At 43.7% G+C, this 27,594-nt stretch overlaps 1 protein-coding gene and 1 non-coding gene across 4 annotated transcripts in view; both read right to left on the reverse strand.

Annotated features, from left to right (window-relative positions):
• COP1 (COP1 E3 ubiquitin ligase) overlaps positions 1 to 27,594 on the reverse strand; it is a 129,398-nt gene that overhangs the window by 14,401 nt on the left and 87,403 nt on the right. For all 3 annotated transcript variants that reach the window (XR_016469075.1, XM_090145965.1, XM_090145964.1), the window contains exons 16-18: positions 21,333 to 21,450; positions 17,589 to 17,713; positions 16,352 to 16,512 (exon numbers count right to left, since the gene is read on the reverse strand). Coding sequence is in view for 2 of the 3 variants with exons in the window: in XM_090145965.1 (XP_090002091.1) it covers positions 16,352 to 16,512; positions 17,589 to 17,713; positions 21,333 to 21,450 (404 nt within the window). In the remaining variant the exon portion in view is untranslated. The remainder of the gene's footprint in view (positions 1 to 16,351; positions 16,513 to 17,588; positions 17,714 to 21,332; positions 21,451 to 27,594) is intronic.
• Positions 3,311 to 3,443, reverse strand: LOC116230594 (small Cajal body-specific RNA 3). The gene has a single exon (XR_004167279.2).

The following is a 27,594-nucleotide window of genomic DNA, read 5'->3' on the forward strand; positions in this document are numbered from 1 at the left end:
GAAACCAAGGGTCTAACTGTCAATACTGAAGATGCTGTCTGCAGGGCCACAATGAGAGCACGCATAAGATGCTATACCTCTAGCTAACACTGCATGCAGAAAAGACAAGGTTTAGGCATCTATGTGACAAACAGAGCTACAAGCAAGGGTCAGGGAAGCAAGACATAACAGGAGACCAAAAACATCTGACCCCCATGGGTTGCTTCCAGTGTGGTGGTAAGAACAGAAGAGGGAAGGGTACCTGCCTGTAAGACAGCTTGACTTGTAGCTGTACAACCACTATAGGAAATATAAAAATATATACATACAACTTTTCTTTTTTTTTTTTTTTTTAAAAGCAGGAGAAAATACATAAACCAAGATGCAACTCTGAACACAAGTGTTTCCACATAACAGTTTTTGGCAGAGTGGGAGGAGATGTGTCAGAAAAAGCTAGGGGAGATCTTAGGGAAAGGCACAAGGCCAAAGCCCTGCAAAGCACCCTAGAACACTGTATGGCTTTGGTGTGCCACAAATGAAATCAGCAGAACCTGGTGAGAGAAAAGGAACAAACTGTTTCTTGCAGAGAAAATGTTAACATTACCGTGCATACAAGCTTCATGAAATTATCCCTATACTAATGCTATTTATAACATACACCTATTTGAAGAGGAGGACTTTGATGTAATGAATACAGGTTTAATTAAAGTAAAACAATACTTTCCATTAATCTTGAAACAATTCACAACCTGCTGCTCTCCTTCAACATTCAATCTAGCTAATGGTATAAACAGACCAAGTGCAGTGCTACATACCTGAAGCCTCCTGCAATGCAGACAAGGCAGTGCAAGTTTTACCATACCATGTTGTCTTCTCTAGTCTCCAGAAACAGGAAGCTGTCTCTCCTGAAAATGCTGTTCTTCAAAGTGCTCCAGATGCAGCGAGCAAATATTTTCATTGATTGCATTGATGAACACATAAGAAAATTAATAGGAGATAATAGGCTGATAAACATGAGATTGGCAATGGAAATGGCTACAGCCTCTGTTTTCTTCTGTATTCTATTCTGGTGCTACAGGGTAAGCATGGATAGGGCTGGAGCAGCTGAGCAGGGAGTTCTCCCCCAGCCAAAAGAGACATTTCCTTGCTCACCCATGGCCAAGAAGAGGGCTGGAGTCAGACTGGCTTGGCATCAGCGTGGTCTCTATAAACCCTTATCAGTATGAGCACATGCAAAGGTGGCTCAACTGGACCTCCAGCTGGGTCATCTTAGCAAGCTGGGAGGCAGAGTGTTATCTTCCACTTGGAAACGAAAAGAAATCTTGGAGTTGCTGAAGGAAGGTATGTTGCAGCCCACACAGCATTTCTGCAAGTGAGCTTTCAAAGGCAGGCCACACTGCAAAATATCAGTGCTGATTACCAAATGGTACTGCTGGTACTGAAAGACAGTACAGTAAATTGAATTTTAATAAGGAGTAAAGCTCTGACACTGAAGGTGAAGAACTTCATTAAACAAAACCATACATTGTACGGATGATACATAAGAGGTTGTTTCTCTAATATCCTTCTGCTGATGCTTTCATTATTGTATTCATCTGAGGGAGAAGTGAGCAGGAAGAGATGATGGCTATGCCTTAGGTATCAAGAATGATGAGAGCTCAGCTTTATAGCTTTAGTGCAGTAAGTGCAAAGCATGACATCTTCCCTACTTAGTTCTGCAGAATGACCTATTCAAAAGGTAATAATGAACTGCACATCATCTAAAGGACTCAATTGTGCTCCTCTGCTTGCTTCCCTGATCCCATCCATCTAAAATGCCCCAGAATCTAGAAGGACAGGTGAAACCAGCAACAGAAATGCATCTGAGAGATCAGAAATCACCGACTCATTCAACTGTAGAAAAGCATCGCAGATTTCAAAACTCCGAGAATGCAAAATTAGCAGCCTACCAAAAACTGAAATTGAAGTCATAAGAAAAAGGTAGGGTGTTCTTAGACAAGTTCACTGATTGTGGGAAGAAAAAACAACCCAATCTCTGCACACAGTCCTTCAGTTAAAGAAAAAACTCCCATTCTTTCTTACAGCTCCCTGTAACTCAGTCACTTCTGGAGGGATACCAGGAATAGCCCCCAAATTCTAATTGCATTTGCTGTTATACTAATTGTGTGGATTTCAATGGGTAAAATCAGTGGGACTCGCATACCAGGTATTCTCCATGATACCAGATGAGAAGTCATCCAAAAATCTTGATGGGCTTTTTCTGTCTAAGGTCTTTAAATAATTCAGAGAGGAGTTGTCAAGCTGAATCTGCAAAGCTCCCTTGACTTTGTACTTTCACTATTAGTCTGACTGCCTACTGTTTACAAAGACAAAAGGGAAAACATTACTGGATCATATGCCCAGAGAGAGGGGAGTCAAGGACTAGAAGGACAAGGGCTACCAGTGGAGAAATCATAAAATCCAGATGGCAAAGCATGCAATAGGTGAAACCCAGATGCAGCAGCAAAACGGCGAGAGAAAGTTCCTGGTTCACTTGTGCTCTAAATAAGCAGCGTTAGCAGTTCCGTGTATAATATCATGTCATTCTTTAAAAAAAGGAAAACCCCAAATGCAAATGGTAACTTTAATTAGTTAGCAATTAAAAGCACAACTTTTCAGCTGTACAGCTGCAGCCACCTCTTCCAGATCTGTCTCACTTGTGCGGAGCAGTGACAGGAACCAGGCAGCAGGCCAGCACTTAATAATCATCCGAAACCCCGGAGAGAGCAATTTCATCCTACTCGCTTTTCCTTTCAGTCCGTGGGCTTTCTGGGCAGGCAAACACGGCGAGAAGATTCCCTAGGTCCCATTTGGGGACACCAGCAACGGCCCCTGGCAGCCCAGGGAGCTCTCGTGCTCCAAAGTGCCTTTTAGGTATAAATATCCATATATATTTTAAATGACTCTGGGACGTGAACAGCTTTGACAGGGTTTTGCACAGTCATTTCCAATCACAAGTGAAAGCCTGGCTTGCAGCAAATTACAGCTTCATGAAGCAGCAGGAAGAACTGAGGGGGAACAGAAGCTTAGGAGCCCTGTCCCACACCTGTGCATCCCTCCAGAGGGAATTCAATCACTTCCACCTATAAACCAAATGAGGACTTAAAAAAAAAAAAAAAAGACAATAAGGGAAAATGCAATAGCTATGATTATAATCTTGCTTTAAACTACAGGGCTAGCCTAGCTCTAAGCAATTACACACAGCTTTGGTTTGCCCAATGGCCCTCCCCATGCTGTGGGACCATCGCAGCTGGCAGCAGAACAAGCTGTCCCCACACATTTTGGCATAAAACATGTATGGAGGGGAACGATCCAGTTTAGTTGGCTCTCCTAAAGCAGACAGAGACCTCCACTTTACTCTAGGAAGACTGCAAGGCTGGACAAAACACTTGTTTTGCCCACGACTTGTCCCAGCAGCTTCCAGTCCTCGAGCATTTTGTGATTAAAGCAGACCTTTATTAGAGTCTTTTATCCCAAGCTTCTGACTGTACCTGATCCTAAACGAAACGTGACTTTGATGCATGCAAACAAGCTGTCAGAAAAAGGATTCAAACACTAGAAAAATATCACAAAGTGGGAAAGTTTAACTCAGAAGGTCAAAATCATTCTGGCCACAAGAAAGAGGCTGCACAAAGCACAGGAATAACAGCACTCAGCAACGCCCCAAAGACTCTTTCTTAGTCTTTTCTTATTTGCTAGGTGACTGCTAGCAAGCAGGAGTGCCTGAAGCTGCAGTGCCTTTAATAAGCCCCTAAATCTCCTGGCCTTGACTACCCTCCTAAACTACAGGGAGCAGCATGCCAGCAGCGTGCTGGCTGCCAGCATCCTTACAGCAAGGCCATTAAACAACAAGCTGCTGTGTTTTTTTTTTTTTTCTTTTTTTTTGTTGGATGTGGTACATGCATCTCAAATGAGTACTACCAGATCCCAAATGTTCCTGATCACAAACCATTCTCAGCTGGGAGTCCTGAAATGAAGCGATGGACCATGGAGTTCATGCATGCCATCCCAAAAGCCTTTGAGAATTAGATGCTTCTCCCTGTTCTTGGGTCTCCAAAAGGGGCAAATAAACTCCTAGAAATCATTATCGTGTTCTGTAACTGCAGATTTAGGACAAGCTACAAGCTCTACGCACTTCTTGCTGAAAAAGAGGAGCTACAGAAGGCATTAATTCTTAAAAGATACAACAACTGTAGTACAAAAAAACTCTGAGAACATTTTTCTTTCCAAAGAGGCAGCAAATGAAGCAGCAGCGTCCTCCTTCACATGGTGCACATCACAAGCAGCTCACAGGCCCATGATTTCTTAGCACTGCAAGACTGTAAAAGGATTTCGATCAAGTGGGTAATGTTCTACATCACTGTTTAAGGACAATTCAATCACCTTCTGGATTAAGCCTTGCTCCCGATTAATCTTAACAGAGAGCACTGAATAGGAAATCCAGGTCCCACAAACGAGGAAGATTTTATCTTTAAACCCAATTCACAAGCAAAATCACCTCTCTTACAATGGATAATTCTACTACTGTTCAAGTTATTTTCACACAGTGGGTATAAAAATTATCTCCAGATATCTCAAATTGAAAGGAGTGATTTTTACGCACTGTCTTTCTGAACACAGATTAACAAAACTGTATCAAAAAGAGGAGCTCAGCTATCAAGAAATCCATTAAGCCACCGACAACACTAATAGCAAAAAGGACATTTAAAAAGATTCAGGTATATAGAGAAAATATTGTGTTACATACTACTGGAATTAGAGGAGTGAATGAGCCCCTGGTGCTGAGATGCACAGCACCTCTGATTTTATATCCTTCAGCAATGCAAGTAGGGGGCTACACACCTGAGCTCTGCTGATGACAGCAAACACTTCTGGCATTTGATCAGTTCTATTTTATATTTTTAACCCACCCTGCTTCCTCCTTCCTCGATTACTGCCTTTTAAATACTCTTTCTGCAGAGATGCTGCTGTTTGCTCATTCCTCCATGTACATCATGGCTCTGGAGCAGGTACCTGCTGCTTCTTCACGGGCTGCTGGAACCTGAGAGCAACTCAGAGCAGAGATGGGAAGAAATACAGGACAAACTACAGTCAATCTGAAGATAACAACAGCAACTGTTCTGTGCCAGGACTAAGCACAACTTATTTCCTGTCACAGCAAAACTACGTGCTCCGCTACATCATCAGCAGAAAGACAGCTCCTGCAAAGAGTTCACGATCATCTACAGCCCCAGCTAAGGCATCCAGGGAGAAAATAAATGACACAGGATGAAACGGCCTCCAAAAAGCCACACGCAGCACACACACAGGGTAAGGGACAGAGACAACGCGGCTCAGCTTGCGACAGGTTCATTACTTCATCCCCTTTTTATTTATAGGGAGAGGGACTCTGATTCCACATCTACGTGTTATCTGAAATTAATACAGGAGCCCCCGCCTGGATGAGAACACACTTGTCAGCATCATAAAACCACTTTCAACCTGCACATAAAGGAGAACGGAAGCCTTAAGAGCCTGCACAAACACGGGTTATCACCTGTTCTGCAGTGGGAAGGCAGCTGTAATTCCAGTTCAGGACGACTATCAAAAGCTAAGAATTGTGTGGTGGGCTCACAAGGAAGCAGCCCTTGTCCCACCTGTATGTTCAGCCTGCTCTGCTCCTGGGGAAAGCAAGGAGCTTCATTCTGAGTCACAGGATGATTGCAGAGGTCCACTCCAGGATACTGGGAAAGCTGCTGCCAGCCAGCTGCGTCTCCTCACCCCGTCACTGTACACCTATCCAAACATTTATCTAAAAGAAATCTTTAAAGCAGTATTTTTCTTATACAAACATCTGAGCATCAGCAGAGCTATTTTCACAGTGTGACTCTGCTTAGTCTTTGTAAGGTAAATACATCCCCTCGCATCCTGAAACAAAGCCACCTCGTGCATTCCCAATGCAGGCTGCAGCACCAGAACAAAAGTTCCACAAGCTGCTAACTCCTGCTTTCCTTCACATTTTCAAAGAGTTTCCAAGAGTTTAAATTTCTTCTTTTGCATTGTCAAGTCAAGCAAGAACCTAACGAAAACAGAAAGCCTACAGAGAGATGAATTCTTTTGTACTAAATAAGGACATTTGTATTTCACTTCCAGCTCATTTTCTCTCTCTTCTTTTTTTTTTCAAACCGCTGCTGGCTCAAATTCATTCCTTCAAATGCTGGAGCTAACGTGCATGTTCTAAACCAAGGCACATACAGAAGCACCATTAACCTCCTACTTTAATCAAGGATATTTTGCTCTAAACGATCACGGCTTTCCACGAGCACATACTTCCCAGATGAGACAGGCTTTCCATCACGCCGTGGTCAGGAGAACAAACTTGACCAGAGAAGCCTGCTTGGTAGAAAAATTTTTTCCTGGAAGAACAAGGGCTCAGACAATCAAATTGATCAACCAGGAAACGAGGAAGAAAAAATAATTATGTAGCTGCCTTACGCTGGAGGCTTGGCTGAGGATGTGGAGTCCCTGTTAGTGGGGTAGTGAAAAGGAATGCAGCTTCTCCTCCTCCTGCTGCAATTAATTTATAATGCTATCTGCAGATTACAGGTAAAAGGAATTATTATTATTACTTTTTTTTTTTTCCCCCCTTTAAGTAGATCTGAACCAATCTTCCCTCCTTGTACATGCAATATTGCTTATCTTCCCTCCAGAATCTCTCATTATTAGAAGTAAGTGGAAAACAATGCAGTTCTATCTGCCTGCTCCCCAGGCTGCACCTCTTAATATTCATTTCAGACACACTAAATAAATCTAGAAAATCCAATGCTGCAGCAAGCAGCTTACTTTTCTACAGTTTTAGCGACTAGATAAGAGCTCAGGAAGTGGTGGTAATGGGCACTAACATAAGAGAGGCACAACTGCTTGAAGACCTCCCCTGCAGAATTCAGAGTGCCTCGTGTAAGGCTGAGCACAGCTCTATTGAGCTGCACAACCTTCACTAACAGCATCACTCCCATCTACAAGGTACCCATTAACTCACTAAGTGTAATTTTCCAGCAGCACTGAATTCCTTTCCTCAGGCAGGGCTGATTAGTGTAATTCTGTATGTACTCTACATACAATAATTACACAGCCTAATTACACAGCCAGGCAGTTGGATTCATTGATGGGGTGACCACTACATGCAGGTAGCTCGCTTGTCTGCCCTCAGTGAGAATTAGGCTGGGACAACAGCAGAAAGAAAAGCAGGCTTATTTCAGTATGTTAGAGATTAATTCAGTCCTGAGTAGGAACCCATAAGGATCATCGAGTCCAACTCCTGACTCCACAAAGGACCACCCAAAATTCAAACCCTATATCTGAAAGAGATGCATCGATCCTTTTTGCCAGGGGAAAACCAGCACCACAAAAGCCTTAATTCTTCCTCTACCAGCAGGCAATGCGATTGACACTGAACTAGTCACACGCTGCAAGGTTCTTAGGGTTTTTGCTATTGATAATGGCAGTGCAGAAAGAATAAGGAAACCTTCAGAACAGTTGTTCCAAAGCCAAGCAGTAACTGTTACTGTAGAGACCTACATAAAGCAAAGCTTTTGCACACAAAACCACCTGCACATAAATGCTTCCACTTCCCTTTCACCCAGAGATTAAATCATCCGATCAAAATCTTGCGCCAGGAAGAAAAAAAAAAAATAGAAATCATTTCATATTTTTTCCACTTCATTTAGACTCCGTAAAACATTAAATCCTTGCCAGTACAACCACTTAATTGGGAGCACCAGAGCAAAAGGTTGGTGCAGCTCATGAACTGCGACAACGGAACGGCGGTGACCTGGCAGAACTCAGCGTCAGCAGGTGTGCCAGAGAATGAGAAAAAGAGTACCCTGAGGTTGTTCTGACTGAAGCAGTGGCACTTGTTAAAGGGGATGAGGTTATAAAACCACCATCAAGCAGCAGTGAGAGAGGAACACCAGCAGTGAGGTTTCGGATGCCCTTGGTGCGAGAATCGTGCTGCTCCACTGAAGTTGGCTTCAAAGGCAGTGGTGAGCCCAGTGCCAAGGGGCTGCTCACAACCTGCTCTGCTCTTACTGCTCTAAAACCAGGCTATTCCTTTAGTGCTGAGATGGGAATTTGACCCCTGCAGTTCCCGTCGTAAATGGGAGATGCTTCACTAAACACGGACTGACTGCTGCCTGGCGTGCTGAGAATTGGCTAAAGGAGTCACATCTCACTTTGTGCCAATCAGAGACTTCAAAATAAGATGGCACTTCCATCACAAAAGCCAGATGAACTGAACAGGGGTAAGGGTAACAGTGGTTGCTCAGGTAGCCTTCGTGATGAATTTGGAGGAGAGCAGCTTTTGTCAGAGCTTGAGATCAGTCAATACGTGCCAGCTCTGGTACCTACACATCTCCTCTGCTTCATTCCAACAGGATTTACAGACTTCAGTGTACAGAGATGAGAAGGGGGACAGCAGCACTATTTAAAAAATAAAAAAATAAGGATAGGCCTTCCTATCCAAAGGCCATGAGTTCAGAAAGCAAGCCTAGCATCTCTAAGCCCTAGTGCTACAGAGGGCAAAAACCCCATGAGGCTGAGCTCTCCCACAAAGACAAGAACAAGAAGAACAAGCCTGGCAAAAGAGAAGCTTACAACTCACAGTAAGCAGGTTTCTAGGCACCATCTAACCAACCAACCAACACCTCTGTCAGTCATTGGATTCAATGTCTTTACAGCTCAGGAAATCTATCATCTCATCTATCAGAATTCAGGCCAAGGGTCCAACAGCAGCACTGCAGAGGACTCGTGAAGAAGAAAAGAAGCCATAAACACCTAATTAGAAAAGCAAATGTGTGAATCTGCTCTTATTTTCCCTTCACAGAACCCCCAAGCAATACTGTTATATAAGAATTTTCTATCATGTGGTAATGTTTGGGATACAGTTTATGTGAAGAGCCACACAAATCCGTACTGCTACCTCTCTGCTCGTGCCTTGCAGCAGGGAACTAAGGATGGTGTTGGGAACGAAGTCAAGGTTACAGCTGAACTCCTGACTTTGGCTCATCTGTTATAAAATTCAGACCTGAATAAAGAAGTGATGTTTACAAAAGCAACAGAGGCCCGACAGGAGAGAAACAGCCACTTACAAGTTCAATGACAGCTGCACAGAGACTTCTTTGCATCCTCAGCTCACGGTGTGTACCATATCAATGCAATTTCTGATTGCATTGGGATGCTCCTGTTTTTTTAAAACCAAGGAAACAACAAGAGCCTGCTTAGACCTCTGCTTACACCGGCAGTGAACTGCAATCCATTATCTGTACAGCTGCACCACTGGGATCAGCTCCTGGACTGTAGTGCCAACAGCATTACACTGACCGCTGTGTCATTCACTGCTTTAGGAAACAGATGACTCTAATAAGGAGGACCTCAGTCCCACCTGCATGGCGCTTCTGGTGGCGTTAGAAGAGATGCATCGGTAAGCAAATATCAGCTGCAGAAGTTTGGGAGTGTAAGAGCTGCCTTCATTCAGGAAATACGAGCAACTTTGATCTGCCTTCGCTTCAAAAAAACATCGGCCCCGTGGCAATATTCTGTGATTATGCAGGGAAAAAAAAGATGCACGCCTCACCTTGCGGAAGGAGAGAGAAATTGAGTTTGCAAATGTAAACGTAAAGCTAACAAAGGAAAACCAAGCCACCTACACTTCTTGGAGAGGCTATTCTTAAAATAGAAGCTCAAATGATATCAGAGTGCTGCAGTACCACAGGGGACCTGAACTTCCAGGGCTGAACAAAAGCGACAGACTCACCCCCTCTGCTCACACCAACAACAGCTCTGCATTTAGAGTTAACATATGTGTTATGCACCTGCTGGCATGCTGTGCTGAGCCCTGAGACAGCAAAATGAAGGGTGCAATGCATCTTTTTTTTCCCCCTCTGAAATGCCCCTTGCCAGAGAACCAAGTGCTTGAAACCCTCCATCCCTGCCCATGTTGGGAGGCAGCTCTGGGAGCATCCCGCAGCCAGGGAGAGGGAACATAAGAAAAGCACTTACCAATATTTGTCTTCTTGTACAAAAGATTCACACTTAAACACTCTCTCCTAAAGCCTATCATTTACATAATCGCATTACCAACATGGTCTTTCACACAGAGTGAAGTGTCAAAATACTGCAATTTCAATAAAGCGCATGAAACATTAATAATAGAGTATGATGTCTTTCCCCCATGAAGTTCCCTGTGGTTGGACTTCAAGGCTTCCCATAAGGAGGAAAATATTGTTATAGTAACCTGAGCAGTTTTTCGCAATCGATTCTCATTATTCAAACAAAAAAAAAAAACAAACCAGAGCCCAGAAATGAACATTTGAAGAGATGTGGGTATGAGAGAATATGAGCACATACAAAACTAAAGGAGCACGCACATTGAACTTGTGACTTCTTCTTTTTGTCTGCAAGGTTGAAATTATTCTGCTCGCAAAAATAGTTTTCAAGCAGCATACAAAACAATATATACTGTGTGTGTTGGTATGCATAAGTAATATGCTAAGATATGGAGAAAAAAAATCAAGCATGCATGATGTACGGTGTTATCTTGCAATATTCTGGGTTCCACTTTTTTTCTTTAATGAAAACCAGAGATTCCCAAGCAAGTAAAGGAGGAAGAGACATGAAAAAGATAGAAGGGAAATAAAACATGTTTACAATCTAAGACTGGAAAGCGTGAAGCAGCTAAGTAAAGAAGTCAAAAACTTCTTGTTGAAAGCATTGCCAAAGGCCAGAGAGAAGAAGAGGACATGCAGAGAGGAAGGGGAAGCCATCACACAGCTCCCAGCTTCACAGCACACATGCTGCAGGGCTTAGGCAAGTTCCACTGACAGGAGGAAAATCTTTGAAGAGTTTTTTTCGGGGGGAGGAAAGGAAAGAAAAGAAAATAGTAATCTGATCAAAGCCTTATCTCCTTGCTTTTCTTAAAAGCTGATCGTTCTCAGCTTGCCATAAACTGCTGTGCATTTCAATCATGAGGGAGAACACGAAGAATGCACCTCCAGGATACTGCATCTCCAGCATACTGCAATGCTACAGCAGAGAATGACCTGCAAGAACACCAGGTTGGAGATGCTGCACGGCAATGCTGTGAGCCAGCTTCTGTGGAGCTCAGCCCAGGTTTGGGAAAGAAGGGATGAGCCAGAGAACATCCTTACATGGGCATCCCCACCTGGGTGGGGGGGGGAGGCAAGGACAGTTTGGGTCTGACCACCTCAGATGGGTGTTTTGCTCCTAAGCTTTAGCTAGATTCCTGATTATATCTTAACTATGACCTGAGCAACAAGATGAGGATGCTGCAAAAACAAAAAAAAAATCTTGCTGAAAGTGTTAGGAGAAAATTCTCAGCAATTTTGAAGCTTTAAACTTTTCAGAAGTGAAGCAGAATAAACAAAAAAATACGAAGTCTTACTCTTACTCCCCCCATCCCATCCCTCCCCCCCAAATCCCACTGAAATTACCACCTCAAGTTACAAGAGCTGTAGCTGCAGTCACCACGAGTTACTCAAGAATGATACTGAATAAGCTTTTGGGTTTTTGGGAATGACAAAGGAGGTTTCATTTCTAATGTTCATAAGTCATCCAAATTAATTAGTGCTTTAAAACGGCAATGAATCACTTCCCGAAATAATTTGTATTGGCTAAATTAAAACCAGTGAAGGGAGCCAATTTGCTGATTGTAAATTATCAGAGGCCCTGACTAGTTTGTGTGTACATTGTGTACTGTTTATTAGGCTACTGGGAAACAAAGGATGGCTACTTTTCATCACTGAACAAGATTACAGCCCTATTAAATGACCAGCTTATTGTGAAATAATTATGGGATTCTATTTACAGAATTCAAGCCAGACATCATTAAATACAAAGCTGAGTGTCGAGAGGAGAGGAACAAACAAATGGAGGAAAAGCTTGCTTTCTGAAGAGCTGCACCAAAATCCACCTGAAGGGAATATTTCCATCTCCATAGATTAACGAAAAGAAGTTCAGAGATGCAAAACTAATTATGTAAATGCTTCTGTCACATGACAGTGCCTAAAGGCAGCTTGAAGCCTGAGTCCCTCAGCCTTCTCCTCTCTGTTGCTGCTGGACAATTGTTTCCAGAGCCCCCTAAATCCAGATGCCTTCTGAAGATTGCCAACAAGATGAGAAGACACACAACCAGCTGCTGCCACGTAACACAGAGGAGATGGATGCACAGTGCTGCCATTTTTCCACCTGCTGTGGTCCTCCCAAACCACCCAGCACACACATACATACATAGGTAAGGTTTTACCTAATCTAATTTACACGACATTTTCCTGCTCATGTCTTTATCTCCTTACTGGTATCAAAACCTTAACATTTCTGCTTGAGAAACCTTTCCCCAGCTAACCTGCTTATCAGCAGTAATGAATACTCATGCAAACAGGTACAAAATTAAATGGCTTCTTTACAGTGATTATGATAGATTGAGCCACGCTTAATCTACATAATCAAATTGCTTCTGTGTTCAGCAGTAATACCTTTTTGCTGTCCTGGGAGCAGGTTCAGCATTGGTTTCTCTTCTGACAGCTTCTGAGAAATGCTAACTGCAGATGAGAAAGGCGCTGGTTGAGATGCAATCGTTTAACACAGATGTGTGAGGCACACCCTGAACTCTGCAATATAGGAAACCAGGTCTAACGAAAGCTGCTCCTTTTAGGGAAGGAGAAAACATCATGTCTTTAGTCTGCTTGGATGCGAATGAAATAAAAGAATGTTTTTAGCCATTTCAAGACCAGACTTGGATTTCAAAACGAGTAAGCTAAATCTTGCCAAGGTACCAGAAATAGAGGCTGTATTACAAAAAGTAGAAGAGGTTCAGGTTGGAGATTAGGAAAAACTTCTCCACAAGAGTGGTGGGGCACTGGCACAGCTGCCCAGGGAGTGGTGGGGTCACCGTCCCTGGAGGTGTTACAGAGCCATGCAGATGTGGCACTGAGGGATGTGGGCATGGTGGGGTGGACTTAGGGGTCTTTTCCAACCTTCATTATTCTATGATTCACCAACATATCAAGTCACTTGGGCCAAAAATTTCCCAAAGCCTTTTCTGCTCTAGGGGAAAAAAAGTGAAAAACGGCATTCATCACCAGGTACAAACAAGTGCCTTAAAAAAATAAATAAATAAACTAACCCATTTACTTGTATTGAAAATGCAGCATCAAGAGAAGCACGAAGGCTTGCTTCCTCAAGTACACGCTGAAACACTTGTTCTTTTTGAATAATCTATCGGAAACATTAGCCTACAAGCTACTACTCATTTCTAAACATTACCTAAGAGCTGAAGAAGTGAATAAGCCTTATGCAAAATGCTAATAAGGACTTACAGAGAACAATTTCTCTAACTCGTTACGGCTTTGACACACGTGGAGAAAACACACTGCCTGGACCTGTGCAGCTGGAGAAGTGACAGATCTCTGCATTGTCTTAAGCAAGGGAAGACCATGGAAGGGGGAGAAAAAAAGAAGAGCTGGGTTCTGGCAAGGGCTGCTGGCACAGCTTGACTTTGGCTCAGAAGGAAGGAAAAGCATGAGTTACACAAAAATAGGTTTAGGAAAGAATCAATGACATTTCGTCTGAAAGTTTTAGCTTAAGTTTTAATTAGGATCCAAGGATTTTGCACTTAACTGCATGAAGCAAAGGAATACACGTACTGATGCTTCCCGAGATAACTGACAGATCTGAAACTTACCCATTTCATCTCGAAAGGTTAATTAAAGAACAATCCTTGAGAGCAACACCGTAGGGAAACAGAAAAGAGTCTGCTCCACCTGGGAGTCCTGGGGAAAAGCTGGCAGGCAGCGCCCGCACCCCCACCTGGAAAGCTCCAGTTTGCAAACTGTAATCAGTGCACAGTGACCACTGCCGTGGAGAGCCAAAATGATTTTGAACTGGCCCAGCAAGACACTGAGAAGAGCACAGAGCTTGCCCACAGTGCTCGCTACGGCTCCTGGGCAAGTGCTGCAGTCTGGGCTGTGCTCTGTGTTTTGACACAGCAGAGCGCAGAGCGATCGCCACCTGCAGCCAAAGGCAGGGGTGGTAATTCTTATAATTAGGAAACTAAGGCAGAGTGAGTCACCCAAGATCAAAGCCTGCAATTAACCTAGAAACAGGCGCTAGGTTCCCCAGTGCCCATACGCACTGACTGTGCTGCAAAGCAAAGGGCTTCTCTCATGCCAGCATCATTAAGAAACACGCCAGCTTTTAGGGAGCCTATATACAAAGCTCATTTGAAATTTTTATGCCTATTTAAGAGACATCGTCAAAAAGGAGAATAAAAGTTTCATCGTTTGAACAAGACTTTGTGGATGTGAGTGACCTTTGGCTGTGCAGTAATTTAATTTACTGGGAACACGAGCAAAGTCTCAATTAGGTCTGAGAGGACCACTGCACCACCAGAAGAGGAAGAGAAGAGTGAGGATGCAGGGCTGGAGAGCACTTCACCTCGTGGGGAGGCTGCAGGGATAGTACAAGGCAGCAAGGAGGCTTCCTGGCCAAAGCCAGCATAGTTGCTTGCTTGGCATGTAAAGTAGGTTGGCAAGTGCTGCAAAAAGAAGTGAAATACTGAAGCAAAACACTCAGCTCTCAGACCACAGGCAGTTTTCTTTAAAAACTGAAGCCAGGTGCTGTGGCTGTCATGGGAGACGCTGAAATTTGGTAGAAGCCCAGGAAAAAGCAAGGGAATGACAGAAAATAAAATCAGGACAGTGACAGATTCTGAATGCTGCTTAACAAAGGGAAGCTTCAATGTTATTTGGTACAATCTTTACGGGCCCAATTTAACTGTTACGTGTTAAAATTCTTACATTTTCTCACATTCTCACCACTCAGAATTTTTTGTTCCTCTTACGGAGAATTGTTTGAAGCCTGTGGTGACCCCTCCAAAGTCTCTCAGTGTCCTGAACAGAAGGTTTGCCAGAGTAAGGCACAGTACATCAGACACAGAAAAGGCTGATAAGGATGGACAGCAACAGAAATAATCCAAGAGGTGGGACCACTGCTAGTGTGCTGCCTGTAGGAAAGCTGCACAGCAGGTCAGTGGGCAGGACGGCCTAACAGAGAAATACTGCAGTAAAGAAAATTTAAGAAAGGGTGTCTGCAGACACAGAGTTTTTCTGTAGCTTGTTTTAATCCAGCAGAAACATGAAATTACACAACTTCCTATAGGAACTCTTCATCTGAGACATGACAACTGCGTGTACCAAACGCCCGAAACTCCCCAGCCAGGAAAGTGTTAGTGATCCCATTCATCCTGATGTCCACAGCTCAAACTGAAACTGCCCACTTTTTGCTTTTGAACTGAAAAGCAGTCTTTCATTTTAGATACTTCTAGTGGTTTTTTCCCCCTTGTTTTGCTTTTTTTTTTTTTTTACTTAAAAGCATTCATCTGAAATAAGTTTATGCCAGTGACAATTGAATCAAGGCTGTGGGGGCAGTTTCTCCATACATTGCATTTATAAAGATAACGTTTTAGAATTGGCAGTTGCTACCCTTCTAAAGTATTATCTTCGTAAATGCAATGTCTAGAAACATCAATTAGGCAACATTCCACTTCAGCTACTTGATTGACTGCATTTAGGATGAGATCCTCTCCTTCTCCTCCCAAAAAACCAGTTAAGAATCTGATCTGCAAACACTTGCACAGAAGAATCACTCACTCAAATTCTTTATGCAAGGTTTTCAAGGACACTCAGAGTTTAAAAGCAGTATTCTTGGGTCTCCAAAGCTTCCCCACACCTAAAGAATCCTCAGAAATCTGGATTCAGGTCTGCCTGCAGCACTAGTACACACTTTACGTATACGAACTGCCTGTCACTGATGTACTCATTGAAGTAACTGTAGCCAGGGCTCACCTCTTTTATATATTTACTCATCCACACATGGGGCACACATTTCAAATAGCAAGCCACGTATACAGGGCAACGTTTAAATCAGAGTACACAGAGAGTATCTGTAAGTGCCTTCATTAAAGCAATGCTTTTACTAATGCACACACACAGCTGAACGCCAGAAGTACAGTGCTGCTTTTAGGATTTCAGATACAAACGTAAAGGTATTCAGACCCATGGGTGGAAACCATCAGGTCACAGCAGTTCCTTGTCCCCCAGCATCCTCTCCCTGCAGCTCACAGCACTTCAGTCATCCTGCAGCCTTCACTTTCTTACACAGGCCTGCAACACCCATGAACAGGGAAATACCAAACGCAACCAAACCCTCACCAATGCCAATTGCTGTGAAATCAGGAGGCATCCTTTCAGCACCCTGCTGTGTGAGTGAGCAGAAAGCTTACCCCATCTGGTAGTGCCCTCCAGCAGACAGCACTCACAAATTCATTTGTGTCATCTTCTTTCCGGTCCTTGTCCAGGACGCTCTTGACCGTATCAAACTTGAATGTCAGGAGTGTCTTTGAGAGGCCTTTATAGTATAGGTAAAGGGAATTATTTTCGCTTCCTAGAAATAAAAAATACAGAAGATTATGTTCTGGAAGAATAAAAAAAAATAATAATACAGTTTCTTAGCTCTTTTATTCTTTCAAGAGATGACATTTCCTCCAAGTAGTTGTCATCATGCTTGTGGTGCCTTGGCAACTGGGCATGCCCCACAGAAAACTTTTCACAACGCTTAAAAACAGAACAGGCTTTATTACCAAACAACTGCAGTGTGCAGTGCATAAAATAAACTGAATCCCAGCTTTTCTCCAGAACTTCCTTAGAGTCAAGGCCTTTGAGTATGGCATCTACACTAGCATGTGGAACGCCTGCTCAGCTTTACAGCTGTGAGGCAGGTAGCACTGTCACACATTTGCTTGCAGTAATCGAATACGACAGTAGGGCCCATGGAAGTTTAAGTGAGAGAAACTAGACAGTGAGTAAGCTTTATTTAAAATCCATCCCAATTTCTGCCTGACAAGCTATGGAGAGATCAGAGAACACATGCTAAGGTTCCTGCAGTGCTGGAGCAGTCATCCCACTCATCTCAGAGGGATCAGCCTGTCCATGCTTTTCCACCAAGACCTGAGGATTTGCAGAGGTTCAATAGTCCAAAAAGCAGCAAAAAAAACCCAGAAAGAACCCAAGGAGTAATTGCTTAAGGATGAGTTAGTCTTCTGAAAGTTGTTCATGATGAGGGAGTCACTGCTTCACCAGGCAGAATGCTGGGCTAAGTGACAAGTATGTGACCCACTCACATGGTATAGGCTGCTAACCTTCCTAAGAAAAATGCAGGAAGATGCATCAGTTGATAAATTTGAAGGGCAAATGTCGTATGAATACCAACTATGTTAATAAGCAGTTTTTGGTGGCAGCAAGTCTGAACTGTCATACACAAAGACCTCATCTCAAACGAAAGGAAACCAAGTAGTAGTCCCTTAGGTCAAGCTGCTTACATCATTCCCAGGACAGCTCAGGACAATCCTCTATTAAGAAGTCCATGAGCTACAGGGCACACTGCTGGTGTGCTTTGCAAACGAAGAGGCAGGAGCCCCAAGGAGTCCCACCAGCACTGGTCAGGGCAGCTGCTCTACTCACCACAGGCAATGTAGTCTCCGTTGGATGCCAGCCCTACAAAATTCTTCTCATTGATGTGGCCCTTGAAGGAGCGCAAGCAGTGAGGTTTCCCTACGTTCCACAGCTTCAGCTGACTGTCTGTTGACCTGAAAACAATACGTGAAGTTACAGTGCTGCCATACGGCAGGTAATCCTTGCTTGAAACACTCCTCCTGAACACCCTACTTGCAGTGTTAATGTGGGAAGTCTTAGTGTGCTCGCAGAGATTTATCCCACTTTCAGTCACATGCAACCCAGCTTGAGCCTGGCAAAGTATCTGTTCTTTTTAAAAGCCTGTCAAAATGTTTGAATAAAATACTTCCTTGCAGTATTACTCTTCCTCTTTTCTATCAATTGCCGAGTCCTCCACTGAACTGTACAGCCTGTGGAACATCACTGCCTCCTCCAAATCCTTGCAGATCTGGGACATGATTTTTTTCCAACTTCTACAGCACAGAGGAAGTCTGTTCCTTCCCGCCTGCTTGCTGAAATTCTCATTCATGCTTTTATAGAATTCAAGGCAGCCTCCTCCCCTCTGGCTGCCTTGAAAGCACGACGTTCTCCTCCTGCCCAATACCAAGCAGCAGCACATAGAAACCTATGGGGCTTCAGCATTACTATTTGCATTAAATTCACGTGGATTTCTCTTGTGCAACTGAGACTACCTAAGATATAAATCTCAAACTTCCGCTGTTTTCACCTTGGCAGCAAAGCTAAATATTACTTTTAGAAATATACAACTCCATAGGGATTAAATCAAAATCAATGTTTTTCATTGTCCCCCCACTTGCAAACATACCCGTCTTCAAAATGTTTTTCTATTTACTGTGAGCAAACCTCCCTTTCGGCAAGAGCAAGGTGCTGTAGGTGCAGACCTCTTGGGCTAGCAGAGCTCAAGCAAACTGGGAAGATCCCAGATCCCAGGGCTAATACGTTTCCTCAGAGCTGATGGGACTTGAGCCTCTCTTACCTGCCAGGATTTATTATCTAGCCAGGCTCTGATGTCCCAGCGTTCCCTGACTTATGGCTGTGAGCACATCAACAGCTCCTGATGTGGAAGGGACTGGAGCTCAGTTAGCCCACCCTCGAGAAAACAGATAGAGCTGTTCTGATCTTAAATTTGAAAGAGAATGGGAGTAGGACCTGTCATCTGGCTGAGATGGAAGAAAGGGGAGGCTGGTACAGGCTGCATCACCCAAACTTACTGCTGTTCAAACATTTGGAGTTGGAAGGAAAAAAAAAAACACTCAATATCCATCAAATATTCCCAATGTAAAACATTAATCCAATGTCACATTTGCCTAAAAATATAGCATGAGAGAGATGCACCTCGTGCTTTACTGCAAAAACCTTATCTCAGCCCTCAATGACAGCTAGAATGACAAAGGAGAGATAAGGGAGCTGCAGCAAGATTTGTTAGTCATATGTAATAACAGCATGAGGTCAGACCCTGATGAAGGTATGAACTGTATCTCCAACACTGCAAGTTGAGCAGAAGTGCTATCTTAGTCCCAGGGCTTGACGAGGGAGGCCTAAAAGAAAGCATTCAGTTTCCCTAGCTCCACTGCAGCTCACTCTCCCTTCCCTTCTACTCACCATCAGAGCAATGCAAAGAAAAGGTAGAAACATATATGCTACTGTTTTTTGTTGGTTTTTTTTTTTTTTTTTTTTTGTATTTGTTGGTTTTTTTCATTGTTGTTGTTTGTTTTTGCCTTTTTTTTTTTACTTCCCAAAAGTACAAGGACATTGCCTTCTTTGCTGTTAGGATAGCAGTATTATTTTTAAAACGGCACATTTTAAAGCTTCAGAGTTGCCTGGAAACTAAAAATTTCAGAAGGCAGAGTGAAGCAGCAGAAGAATAATCCCTGGTCTACAAGCTGTCAGGTTCCTGTGACAGCTTCTGCTATTAGCTAACCCATCAAGACGACCTTATGTATACAGGCACTTAACCTCCGTGTTTTAGTAACATACATTCTAGATCTTCATTAAAATAAAAACACTCCACATTAAAAGCATTCAATTAGTAATAGGTTAACAATATTCTATCACACTCTAGCCTTTTTTTCACTCTTTAGGACAAGTGTGCCATACAAGATGATGGTTACCTGCCACCGTGCCACAAGGATAAGAACAGGCCATTGATTCTTCTGCTGTGACACTGCTCTTCTGGTTTCATACCCTCTCCAAAAAAATATCATGGATGTGCTGCTCTGGTAAATCTGCCTCTCTGTAAATCAGCACTGTAATCGATGTGTTGTGCTAAATACCAGGCAGTTCTGAACATTCTCGAGGTCAAAACCTAACTCTACAGGGCACAGTAAATCAATGCAATCTATAAAACAGCTTTATCTAGAAATCTAAAGAATCTGAATATACAAATATTTTTTTTCTTTAAAGGAATTTGTGCTGGCTTTTGGGAGTCACTACTGCTGACTCCCCAGTTTGCAAAATTAAGACATCTATTCTCTCTGACGCTCCCCCTTTTGTTCACAGAAAGATAGGAGAACCCTGGAGTTAGCTGCCTCCTCCTGTTACTGCCTGTCCAATTCCAACAGCTCTATCGATATTCCTCCCAGGGCTCAGAGATAACCACTCTCAACTGGACAGCTCAAATAGGACAGGGACGTTCTACCCCACGGCATCCTATGCATCGTGGCTGTAAAACGTTCTCTGTCTCCTTATGTTTCCAGTAAACACTTTCTTCTAAGTCAGATTTGGTTCAAAGCATTCAATTTAATTTGATCTATGTTCTAGGTATGAATTTGCACCCTTACAAAGAGCTATAACACTAATGGAAATAAAAAGAGGAACTGATTAAATATAAACAGCACTGGGGAATCTTCCATCATATTGCTCAGATCAGCATAATTCACCAGCAGTCTGAATACTCAGATGCATGCCTCAAGAAGCTCTGCTTTAGCTCCAGGCTGCTAGAGCAAGCTGTGAGAAAACACGGGGAGAACTGAGATAGACAGACATCTACTCAGCTCAAGGAAGTAAGCTGGGACTAGATTTAACCCTGTGATTTCTTCCTGCTGCCCTGATGTCAACACACTCACATACAACACCTAACATTCCTCTAGCAGCCCATAGCCTCCAAAAGTTATTTGTCTTTTACCCATCGTTTAACAAGGGCTCATCTCTGTTTGGTTCACGTACCCAGTCCTACCAATCTTCCACATGTCATCTGATAGACATACTCACCCCTACATGACTGAAAACTTAGAATGGAGGCAGCCACATTTGGTTTTGGGGGTGGTTCCACCTGAGTTGCTTTCATGTTGTGGCTAAACACCCTCTTCAGCTGTAGCAATACTATTTGATCACTTCTGTTACTCATCAAATGTGCTTCTGCTGCAGATTACTATTCTCAGGCTGCTAGCAGCCTTCTCTGCAGCAGGGCTCTGGTCAGGAGCACCCTCAGCATACAGGCTCTTTAGAGGAGGACCATCGACTTGCAACTTCCCAAAGCTGGGGCTTAAGGTCAGAAGTTGAATCTCTTTGTCTTCATGTTCCTCAAGCTTCTCAGCTCCATACGATAGAGTAGAGCCAAGTAACACGAGGAATGAATTTCTATTTTTGCCTTGGAAAAAGCAAATATCTGCTTCCTAAAAGCACAGCAAGTGTGCGCATCCACCCACGCTGGCCACCTTGCAAAGCGCCCGTGATGGCTGCCAGAAACCAAGGGCTACCAAGTTCTTATCCTACATAAAAATAAATACTTACGCAGAGACTATTTCCTCCCCACTCACAAATTTTGCATAGGAGACAGCCTTGCGATGCCCTTTGAACACCATGATGGGTTGCTTAGTGTTGCGAAGATCATAATAGTGGACACAGTGATCTGGAAACGAGAAAGAAGAGGTAACATTTATCAGCTGGGAAGGATGAATGGGACCTCTCATAGGTAATTAGCTCACAATGAAAGTGCTTTCTATGCTATATCTCACTTCATGCTGCAACTGGGGTAAACAATCTGCACAACAGGAAAGGAGTGTTTAAAACAGGCTGCTTCCAATGGCTCCAGAATTCAGTTCCACACAACCCCACTTAGCCCATATGCAAGGCAGCAGCTAAAAGGACGCTCATCACTCCTGTCTTTCTTCTTGGCATTGTGCCTGGGCAGCCTAATTGCCACTTCTAAGGCACCCCCCCCCCCCACTCCTTCCTCAATCTGGCCCCTCTTGGAAAACTGCTGAAGAACCTTAGGCTACGAACTCAGTCTGTCTGCTACTGAAACGGTAGAAAACACGGACTGAATTTCTCATGCTTACCCTATATGGGTAACCTCTATACTTTTGTTTTTGCTTCTCTCCTTGGGCTTTATTACCAATCAAGAGAGAATAAGCATTTCTGCTTGTGAAAGAGCAGGGACTAAATTTCAGTTCTTTAGATTTAATTCACAGATGTGCTGCAGTGCCACAACCACATAAAAAGGATTGCGACAAAATTAGCAATACATTTTATTTCCTGCACAACTAAATGCCAGTTCCCAGGAAAACGAAAAAGAAAAGCAAGAATGGAAGCCCCCATGAGATCCAAGCCCTAAGGCCACCCACTGCTCTTCCTAGCCTAATGAGGTTAATCAGCTTCCCCCTCCCTGACCTTCCATTGTCAATGCTGAACTTCATTTAATTATCTCCTGCTGCTCTGGACACCCAGGGAGGGCAGGCAACACCATGTGCATGGAAGCAGAGCAGGAAGCCTCCCTTAGAATTACAGAATCATTAAGGTTGGAAAAGACCTATAAAAGAGCATCTAGTCCAACCCTTGACCCATCTCCACCAAGACCACTAAACCATGCCCCTCAGTGTCACATCTCTGCAGTTCTTGAACACCTCCAGGGACAGTGACTCCACCACCACCCTGCACAGCATATGCCAAAGCCCAACCACTCTTTTGGAGAAGAAATTTTCCCTAATATCCAAACAGAAACTCCCCTGGTGCAACTTGATGCCATCACCTCTTATCCTGTCACTGTTATCTGGGAGCAGAGGTTGACCCCCACCTCAGCACAGCCTCCTTTCAGGCAGTTACAGAGAGCAGTGAGGTCTCCCCTGAGCTCCTCTTCTCCACACTGCCCCATCCCATTCCCTCAGCTGCTCCCCATCACACTGTGCTCCAGACCCCACACAGCTCCACTGCCCTCAACCTTCTAACCCTGCAATTCAAGGCACCCAGATATCATTCAACACTGCCCTGATCTTCCTTCTGCTGAATCAACGCATCACCACTGGAAGACCATCACTAAGATTACCCAGAAATGAATTTAAATGCCAATAGCTGCAGCTATTTCTGTATTTGCATGGTTTCGAAGCAGGGCTCTCAGTCTCACAAACAGTGCCTGGCTGTCTCAGCATCCCGTGTGCTTTGGGAGATAACTGGATTCCCATCGATCAGGTCAGGCCACAGCAGCTCCTGGAGCATAGGCAGATTTTCACCCACGTTAAGGGACTAACTGCAGGACACAGAGGTTCAGGGCCCTATGGCAGAACCTGCAATCAGATGTGGCAAGCAGGCAAGCTGTCCTCTCTGCTTTAAGTGCCTCATTTCACTGCATATCAATACAGGTCTAGTGGCCTCTCCGCTGAGTTTACAGCTCTCCCCTCTCCAACGACGTCCTTCTGGCAGTGCAGAAGCAGATGCTCTGAGTCTCCTCCATCACTGACACCAGGATTCGAGCAGGCAGGGCCTGGCCAAGCCTTCCCACTGGGCTCAAGCTCTCCAGCTGCTGCTTCCCTTCCTGCTAGCACCAGGACACTGGGAAGTGCTACGCTCCCAAGCACTCCTTCTTCACTCCTCTCCAAAACAGGAGCCTCAATGGCTGATGCTATTGACCAAAATCCCAGAGCTTTCCTAAAATACAGGCATTTGATCAGCTTTAGAACAACACGGTGATGTAACACATACTCAACAGACGGGATAATTTTCAAGAAGTCAGATTAAGTGTTAACATTCCTTCTGTACAATCTGAGCATCTTGCTCCCCTCTATCTCTCTGAAAGCTTGCTTCAAACCAGGCAACATTTGCTAACCTGGCCAGCATACACCTCCTGGAGCTACACCTCCTGGAGCTACGAAACAGTTAACTGGCAATTGTTATTTTAATGAGCAGAAATGATTCTAGCAGGGCTTCCCATTAGGAGCCAGTCAGTAGATAAGCCTTTCAAACCTATTTTTGCTCCCAGTTTCAGCCTCCTCTCCAGCTGGCCTGTCATTAGGATGCCTCTGGATCACCAGGTTTTATCCTTCAGAGAGTGACAGGGAAAGGGGGATCTGCCGATGGGCTGAATGAGATTGTGTCAAAGCATCTGGACATTGGGGAAAGGCTAGAGCTGCAGCAGGAACCAGTGGTCCATTGCAGCAAAGGGACGTGGAGATGCACTCGCCTCCAAAACATGGCAACAAGCAGCTGGAAGTCCACTGGCACCCGGCACGACGTGCCTCCCTATGGCAGCAGGGCAATCAATCACTGTCTGCTCTCATCACCGCAGGGCCGGGGGAACAGCAAGGCCAGTGGGCTCTAAAATTAGCCACTTAATTATTAATTGATTATTTCAGCAGCCCAAGTGTTGGCGCGCAATTGAGGTTTTTTTTTTTTTTAATTTGACTGAAGCAGCTATTTTTAAAGCAGTTATGTGAAGACGAACGCATACTGCATTCATTAAAACCAGAACAGGTGGTCATGTTTTACAATTAAAGAGATACTCTCTCTTTTAGGCCATATGGACTTTCCACAAACAAGATAAAAACGCCATCTGCTGAGGAAGAGCAGAGCCTGAAAACGAAGCTAAATGAGAGGAATACAACTCCCAGGTAGCCCAGTAGGAGCCTCACGGGGTGGACTGGGATGAGGGCACAGCAGCACTGAGTGCTGTGCAGTCCTAGGAGCTAGCTGGTGGTCAAGAGAGTGCAGTGGGCATTGGGGGGACTCAGCCCCTAAGCTCTGCAGTTATCTTCAACTTTTTAAGAAGTTTGTGCATTTCTGGAAGCCACAAGTGTTTGTTTCGTTGCCAGTCGTGTACAGCTCCAGTGAGATCTATTGGTGATAAGTGGACAGTTGGACTGCATGATCTCATAGGTCTTTTCCAACCTTAGTGGCTCTATGATTTCCTTGTTTTGTTGTGCATTAAAACCATCAGCCAGCAAGTTTTTTTTGTTAAGCTCTACGGTTCCCACCCCTGACCCAAAAGCTCACTTAAACCAATTTCAATTTCCAAATGATATTTCCACAGTTAAAAGCCTCACACGTAACCCTCAGGCAGCAGCAGCTCCCAGCTTCACTTCTGCTTCCGTGTTCTGGCTTAATTGAAATATATACAAGATAATGGAGAGGAGTATGTATACATACCATAACAAATTAAACACTCCGAAGCAATTCTCATCTAATTCAATGTCACTGCAGACACCGAGCACGACAGAATTCTGCTGCTGCTCCTCCTGAATTCAGATTTATCAGGCCATATTATATCTGTTTTTATTGCATTTTTTTTAATGGTCTCAGAAGGCAAAAAGGGCAGCTCAGCTCTGCCACCAGTGCCAGGAGGTCACAGACCACAGGGCTGAGTTTTTAAATAGAACTTCCAGAAGTGCTTACTTCCTCAACCAAGCAGTGCTTTCACCTTCCAGCCGCCCAGCGACAACTCATCAGGAATTCAGACTTTCTGCTGCAAGCACTTGTCAAGTCCAGCAAAACTTCCCAGAGATGTCCCAACCCCCCCAGGAAATACAGCCTGTGTCATCAGAGGTTGCCATCACTCACTGGGCGGCTCGTAAATTAGCAAGGCAAGCAGGAGGGCTGGAACACAGCGAGGAGATGAGCATCTCCATCTCAGCTTGGGCACTGAGGAGGGGGTGAGGTGAACAAACTGATGATGTGGTTATACCAGTGCAGGAAATACTTCCACAAAGAGAGCTGGGAATTGCTAATGGACCCGGCAGCAGCTTCCATAATTTTATAAGATGTAATTGCTCTTAGATTTTCGGTGGTTTAAACAACAATAAAAAAGAGCAAAGTCTGTGTTTTTGCCAAAAATGCTTTTCCTTACACTTAGGGAGATTTGCTGCTAAAGTTCACAAAACAGCTGTTACCAGAAGGCTCTAAATTCACATCACCTATTGAAAAGCTCTTAAAATATACCAAGGAGCAACTTTGGATCAAGGTTAGCAAAGAGCATCGTAGGGCAGCAGATTTTTTCCCCCCCCTAATGTTTCTGTGAGTACCTGTGCATCGCGGCGGTGACGCACAGACCAATCCAACTCTCCAGGTACCAGCAGTTCCAAGCCACATTCATCTTCCACATCACGTCCTTCACCAGCAGCATTAACAACCCTACTGCTCCAAGTACCTCGCAGCCCTCCAAAGCTTTTTTTCTGACTGAGAACCACTTCCTAGAAGGAATATCAAGCCAAGGACAGCAAAACAACAGCTCACCTGCAAAGCAACAGCTTTGTATTCAATAGAGGTAGAGACTAGAAAGCCCCAGGAGCTGCACGCAAAGGTCCTGTAGCTCTCCTCAAGAAAACTGAATTGCTGGCAAACTGAAGACCATTTTTCTTTCTTCATTCAGAAATGCATATTTCTCAGCTGTTCAATATTTATATTATTGATCTACTCAAAACATAAGCAATTTAAGTTGTTCTTATTTTTCAAGGGCTTACATGCTTGGAAATGCCAGTGGTGCTGACTGCTGCACGTCAGATGCTAATGCCAGCATCCAAAACTAAAGCTGGAAAGCAGTAAATCAGATGCTACATAAAGTCTGTGAGAGGCCTTCCGTCATCCAAGCACATTTCAAATTATTATTAATTTTTTTAAAATAAACAAGGGATCAAATCCACTTCCTGTATCAATGCTCCAGCTCCAACCTGCAGTCCAGCAGTGTTCCATTGAAACAGAAGCCCAGGCTAGAACACAGCTCTCAAATGTACTTCTCTTGTGCTTCTTTGTTCATAACAGCCTTATCTGTTTATCTAGTAAGTCATGTCAGTGGCTGATTATTCCTTCAGATTTGTCTGTTTCTTTTTCCTCTGTGATAGTCAAGTCTGGATCAAAGCTGCTGGCCTTTGCCACAGTGAAAATCTGTATGAAAGGCAGTAAAAATTAAAGACATTTATATAAATGTGATTGAGGAGTGGAGGGGAATATTTATACGACTTGCCCAATAATGTTTAATCTGTATCTGGGCAAAATTGGTGCAAAATTCCCTGTTCTCCTCCAGTTAGGTTATCCAGACAAAACCATACCAAAAAAAAAAACACTAACAAAAGGGCACAAAAAAGACCACAGAAAGCACAAAAAAGTGATGGAAGAGAGGCATGATTTTTGGGAGTCCGATTCTATTTCTGCTTTCAGTGGTTAAAAAATGATTTTGGAAATCCACTGCTCAACAGACATCAAGGAAGTTCAGTGAAACCCCATTACTTATATTTAAATATCTATCTATAGAAAATGGTCTTTCACTCATTCCTCCTCTGTATACCAAGTGTAAGCAAGAACATTCAGCACACAGAAAAGATAGAACAAGGTGTTCAAAGCTACCCAGAACTTCATCTAGGCAACTTGCTCACAAAGAAAAGAGTTAAACACAGTCATGCTCCAGTGCATTGCACTGCTTTGAGCCCAGAGGTCCAAACAAAACCTTGTATTTCAAGTGTGAGTGAACAGAAAGGGCACACGTTATCACTCCCACGAGTACTATGCCATAAAGAGAAGGGCAAGCCACCTTAATGAATTTTTGTTCACCATACGCAAACAAGCAATAGAAAAAACAGAACTTTGCCATCAAGATGAGTTAACCCAAAGTCTCTTTTTCTGCCAGGCTCAGTACATTCTGTCCTACAAAAAGGAAACTTGCATCCTCAGAGGTAAAGGCTCTGGCTAGGCTAAAAATGGAAGCAGAATCAGGAGGCTTAAGTACAACCTCAGTCTTCCCTGTTGAAAACTTTTCCTCTGTTAGAGCAGAGAAAGAGGAAGGAGATGAAAAGGG

This window comes from Phasianus colchicus, chromosome 9, assembly GCF_987193195.1.
Source record: "Phasianus colchicus chromosome 9, bPhaCol1.hap1.1, whole genome shotgun sequence".
Taxonomy (NCBI): domain Eukaryota; kingdom Metazoa; phylum Chordata; class Aves; order Galliformes; family Phasianidae; genus Phasianus; species Phasianus colchicus.